The sequence below is a fragment of the Pristiophorus japonicus genome, unplaced genomic scaffold (genome assembly GCF_044704955.1).
Source record: "Pristiophorus japonicus isolate sPriJap1 unplaced genomic scaffold, sPriJap1.hap1 HAP1_SCAFFOLD_538, whole genome shotgun sequence".
Classification (NCBI taxonomy): Eukaryota; Metazoa; Chordata; class Chondrichthyes; family Pristiophoridae; genus Pristiophorus; species Pristiophorus japonicus.
The window spans coordinates 367,907-374,184 of record NW_027254445.1 but is presented as its reverse complement, the minus strand read 5'-3'; the positions used below and the strand labels follow the sequence as shown (position 1 = coordinate 374,184).

General features: G+C 47.7%; 1 protein-coding gene across 1 annotated transcript in view; it reads right to left on the bottom strand.

Moving 5' to 3' along the window:
* Positions 1-1,302: 1,302 nt before the first annotated feature.
* The window catches only part of LOC139254226 (uncharacterized), a 75,486-nt gene continuing 70,510 nt past the window's right edge, over positions 1,303-6,278 (bottom strand). Inside the window, exon 6 of the mRNA XM_070873655.1 lies at positions 1,303-1,519. Within this exon, the coding sequence (XP_070729756.1) occupies positions 1,303-1,519 (217 nt within the window). The remainder of the gene's footprint in view (positions 1,520-6,278) is intronic.

Genomic DNA, 6,278 nt, shown 5'->3' with positions numbered 1-6,278 from the left:
AGAGGGCGGGAGAGAGGGACTCACTGAAGTGCTCTTACAGAGAGCCAGCACGGGCTCGACGGGCCGAATGGCCTCCCTCTGTGCTGTAACCATTCCAGGATTCTATTCTATGGTTCTAATTAAATAAATCTGGAATAAAAATCTAGTATCAGTTATGGTGACCATGAAACTACCAGATTCTGGTTCCCCAATGTCCTTTGGGGAATGAAATCTGGCCTATATGTGACTCCAGACCACAGCAATGTGGTTGAGTTCTAACTGCCCTCTGACATGACCGAGCAAGACACACAGTTGTAACAAACTGCGACCAAGAAATATACTCACTGTGGGAGTAGCATCACCTCACGGGCTGCACCTTCCCAAGGGCAATAAATGCTCTTTGTGAACGATTAAAAAATCATCGGCCATCTCTGGCCACCTGCTGCAGACACTCTCACCCTGACTTTATCACTTTAAGACTCGACTATTGCAGTGCTCTCCTGGTTGGCCTCACATCCTCCGCCGAACATAAACTTTAGCTCATCCATAACTCTGCTTGCCTATCCTACACTGCAGCACTTCCCACACACACACACTCCCCACACACATACACCCCATACACATACACACACTCCCCACACACACACACTCCCCACGCGCGTGCACACTCCCCAAACATACATTCCCCCCCACGCACACACTCACACTCCCCGCACACACATACACACTCACCGCACACACACACACTCCCCGCACACACACACACTCACACCATACACACACACACACTCCCCACACGCGTGCACACTCCCCAAACATACACTCCCCCCCCGACACACACACACACACCCACACACACAGTGTCGCTCCCCACACACACTGCGTCGCTCCCCAAGTGTACTACATCATGAGTCCGGTTTGTGTGGTATAAATGCAGCATTAAATGTTTACATATGAAGTAGCTTGACCCTGTGTCCATTGCTTCACCTGGGAGCAGTGAGCTGCAACACATCTACACAGCACCAACTCCAAGGTTAACGTTCCAATGGGGGTAACTGAACTCTGTCTGCTCACCAGTGGGAGTGGGTTTGAAATCGGCCGTGGCTGGAGGGATGGAGATTGTGTCTGTGTGTCCGTCTCCACGTGGCTCTTACAGATCTCAGTACAACACATCCCTCACTGGGCACTAAACATCAACATTGCTGAGAGAGGTGGCAAGAATTGAAGTCGAAATTGTTCCAGTGGTGAGCTCTGTTCCAAGTCTGAGGGTGAGGCACATTAGTGATGCCCGACAGAGGGAGCTTTACTCCACAGCTGACTCTCCTATATCTTCACCAGCTTGATGCAGCTATTGAGTGCTTGAAATGGGAAAGTATTCCATTTTTCAGAGATAACAATAAGTAGAAGATTCATCCGATTGATTTTTAGAAACATCACAAAACAATAAACATTATTCGGACTAATCAGCGGAATGAGTAATGAATTGGGTTTCTTACCACTGACTGTTGCATACACCGTGTTAAACTCTCCAGCGGGGGGCCTAGGGAGATGGTGCAGAAACAGAAAGTCAATGATTCATTTACAGCATAAATATCAGTGAATGTTTCTGTCCAACAACTTCACACTGGCACTGCTGTGAGCATAAATATCAGTGAATGTTTCTGTACAACAACTTCACACTGGCACTGCTGTGAGCATAAATATCAGTGAATGTCTCTGTACAACTTCACACTGGCACTGCTGTGAGCATAAATATCAGTGAATGTTTCTGTACAACTTCACACTGGCACTGCTGTGAGCATAAATATCAGTGAATGTTTCTGTACAACAACTTCACACTGGCACTGCTGTGAGCATAAATATCAGTGAATGTTTCTGTACAACTTCACACTGGCACTGCTGTGAGCATAAATATCAGTGAATGTCTCTGTACAACTTCACACTGGCACTGCTGTGAGCATAAATATCAGTGAATGTCTCTGTACAACTTCACACTGGTACTGCTGTGAGCATAAATATCAGTGAATGTCTCTGTACAACTTCACACTAGCACTGCTGTGAGCATAAATATCAGTGAATGTCTCTGTACAACTTCACACTGGTACTGCTGTGAGCATAAATATCAGTGAATGTCTCTGTACAACAACTTCACACTGGCACTGCTGTGAGCATAAATATCAGTGAATGTTTCTGTACAACTTCACACTGGCACTGCTGTGAGCATAAATATCAGTGAATGTCTCTGTACAACAACTTCACACTGGCACTGCTGTGAGCATAAATATCAGTGAATGTCTCTGTACAACTTCACACTGGCACTACTGTGAGCATAAATATCAGTGAATGTCTCTGTACAACTTCACACTGGCACTGCTATGAGCATAAATATCAGTGAATGTCTCTGTACAACAACTTCACACTGGCACTGCTGTGAGCATAAATATCAGTGAATGTCTCTGTACAACTTCACACTGGGACTGCTGTGAGCATAAATATCAGTGAATGTCTCTGTACAACTTCACACTGGCACTGCTGTGAGCATAAATATCAGTGAATGTTTCTGTACAACAACTTCACACTGGCACTGCTGTGAGCATAAATATCAGTGAATGTTTCTGTACAACAACTTCACACTGGCACTGCTGTGAGCATAAATATCAGTGAATGTTTCTGTATAACTTCACACTGGCACTGCTGTGAGCATAAATATCAGTGAATGTTTCTGTACAACAACTTCACACTGGCACTGCTGTGAGCATAAATATCAGTGAATGTTTCTGTACAACTTCACACTGGCACTGCTGTGAGCATAAATATCAGTGAATGTTTCTGTACAACTTCACACTGGCACTGCTGTGAGCATAAATATCAGTGAATGTTTCTGTACAACTTCACACTGGGACTGCTGTGAGCAGGAAAGAGCACAGAAGCTTCAAAGAACGTCTCTCTCTTAAAATGAAATTCTGCACAAGTCATGACCGTTTGGTTGATGTTCGATCGACTCCTGATTGAAGTGGGTTATGTTTGTCTCCTATACATAACAACAACAACTTGTATTTATATAGTGCCTTTAACGTAGTGAATGTCCCAAGGTGCTTCACAGGAGTATTATTTGAGATAAAGAATTTGACACTGAGCCACATAAGTAGAAATTGATGCAGGTGACCAAAAGCTTGTTCAAAGAGTTAGGTTTTAAGGAGCGTCTTGAAGGAGGAAGGAGAGGTAGAGAGGCGGAGAGGTCTAGGCAGGGAGTTCCAGAGCTTGGGGCCCAGGCAACAGAAGGTCAGCGAGCACAGGGGTGATGAGTGAGCAGGACTTGGTGCGAGTTCGGACACGGGCTGCCGAGTTTTGGATCACCTCTAGTTTACGTAGGGTATAATATGGGAGATCAGCCAGGAGTGCTTTGGAATCGTCAAGTCTAGAGGTAACAAAGGCATGGATGAGGGTTTCAGCAGCGGATGAGCTGAGGCAAGGGCGGAGATGGGTGATGTTACGGAGGTGGAAATAGGCGGTTGTAGTTATGCTGTGGCTATGTGGTCGAAAGCTCATTTCAGGGTCAAATATGACACCAAGATTGTGAACAGTCTGGTTCAACCTCAGGCAGAAGTTGGAGAGAGGGATGGAGTCAGTGGCTAGGGAACGGAGTTTGTGGCAGGGACCGAAAACAATGAACATAAAAACATAAGAAATAGGAGCAGGAGTAGGCCATACAACCCCTCGAGCCTGCTCCGCCATTTAATATGATCATGGCTGATCCGATCATGGACTCAGGTCCACTTCCCTGTCCGTTCCCCATAACCCCTTATGCCCTTATCAGTTAAGAAACTGTCTATCTCTGTCTTAAATATATTCAATGCCCCAGCTTCCACAGCTCTCTGAGGCAGCGAATTCCACAGATTTAAAACCCTCTGAGGGAAGAAATTCCTCCTCATCTCAGTTTTAAATGGGCGGTCCCTTATACTAAGATTATGCCTCCTAGTTCTCGTCTCCTGTATCAGTGGAAACATCCTCTCTGCATCCACCTTGTCATAGAAAAACATAGAAACATAGAAAATAGGTGCAAGAGTAGGCCATTCGGCCCTTCGAGCCTGCACCACCATTCAATGAGTTCATGGCTGAACATGCAACTCCAGCACCCCATTCCTGCTTTCTCGCCATACCCCTTGATCCCCCTAGTAGTAAGGACTACATCTAACTCCTTTTTGAATATATTTAGTGAATTGGCCTCAACAACTTTCTGTGGTAGAGAATTCCACAGGTTCACCACTCTCTGGGTGAAGAAGTTTCTCCTCATCTCGGTCCTAAATGGCTTACCCCTTATCCTTAGACTGTGGCTTACCCCTTATCCTTAGACTATGCCTAAGAAAGGCAGAGAGAAATTTGTACATGATCTACATAGCACTCATCCCGGTATTGTCATGATGAAAGCCATTGCCAGATCTCATGTATGATGACCTGGAATTGACTCTGATCTGGAATCATGTGTGCATCAGTGCAACACTTGCATGCAGCTAATTAAAGCATCAGCGAAATCGCCGCTGAGTCTGTGGTTGTGGCCATCTAAACCACGGTCCAGGATCCACATTGACTTTGCAGGTCTCTTCCTGGGAAAGATGTTTTTAGTTGTGGTGGATGCATATTCCAAGTGGATATAGTGTATAATCATGTCATCCAGTACATCCACAGCTACCATTGAAACATAGAAACATAGAAAATAGGTGCAGGAGTAGGCCATTCGGCCCCTCGAGCCCGTACTGCCATTCAACGAGTTCATGGCCGAACATGCAACTCCAGCACCCCACTCCCGCTCCCCCGCCATACCCCCCAATAGCGAGGACCACATCTAACTCCTTCCCGAACACATTTAGTGAATTGGCCTCAACAACTTTCCGTGGTAGAGAATTCCACAGGTCCACCACCCCCCGGGCGAAGAAGTTTCCCCCCCATCTCGGCCCCAAATGGCCCACCCCCATCCCTAGACCGTGACCCCCGGTCCCGGACCCCCCTAACACCAGGAACATCCCTCCCGCATCCAACCTGTCCAAACCCGCCAGAACCCGAAACATTTCCATGAGATCCCCTCTCACTCCTCCGAACTCCAGCGAATACAAGCCCAGTCGATCCAGCTCCCCCCGCTCACCCAGACACGTCAGTCCCACCATCCCGGGAATCAATCCGGTGAACCCTCGCTGTACCCTCTCAACAGCAAGAGTGTCCCCCCTCAAGTCAGGAGACCAAAACTGCACACAACACTCCAGGCACAGCCTCACCAGGGCCCTGCACAACCGCAGCAACACCTCCCCACCCCTGCACTCAAATCCCCCCGCCATGAAGGCCAACACGCCACCCGCCCTCCCAACCGCCTGCCGTATCTGCATGCCAACCCCCAGTGACCGATGTCCCACGACACCCAGGTCTCGTTGCACCTCCCCTTTTCCTAATCTGTCACCATTCAGATAATAGTCTGTCTCTCTGTTTTTACCACCAAAGTGGATAACCTCACATTTATCCACATTATACTTCATCTGCCATGCATTTGCCCACTTACCTAACCTATCCAAGTTCGCAGCAGCCCACCAAACTGTGCTCCAGCAAATTGTTGGGGATGTTGAGGTGCTGCCCCGGGGGAGTGGCACTGGGTCAGTGGAGCAGGAACCTGCTGTCCTTTCTCAGAATGACAGCTATCCTGATCCCACCACTGCCACTCCGCCATTGCACTTGTCGCTGGCCGTCATCCAGCCAGCCCAGACTGCTGCTGCCCAGCCTGAGGTGGTGGAGTCTACAGCCGAGCCTTCCAGGCCCAGAGCTGGTCGAGGGTGTCCTGCAAGGCCTTCTGTAGTATCTGGCCCTGACACGCAGCAGTCTTCCACCAGCCGTGCCTCAGCGGAGGAACGCTAGACTAGTTAAAGCAAAAAGGGGATAGAAGGAAATGCACAAGGGTGATTAGTAAATATATTATGTTGTTCTGATATAAATTTGGATTGGAATTTTTAATCTTTGCTGTTGTCTCTCATTTCAGTTTTGGGGCTTTGGAATGGAAGGGAAAATGGATGTGGTCATGGGGACGTCCAAAGGAACCGGGAAGTGGGATGGAACTCTGATGAGACGGTCACGGATCTCAGAATCTTATACGTATTGAAACGATCACCTCTCATTCTTCTGAATGCCAATGAGTAGAGGCCCAACCTGTGATGCAGACAGTTTCCATCTGACAGTGCAGAATTAGGTATTAGCAGGCAATAGGCTGGGCCGCTGTGGTAGTTGAGTTAGTGCAGAGGTCTATGTTGGTAAGGGTGTAT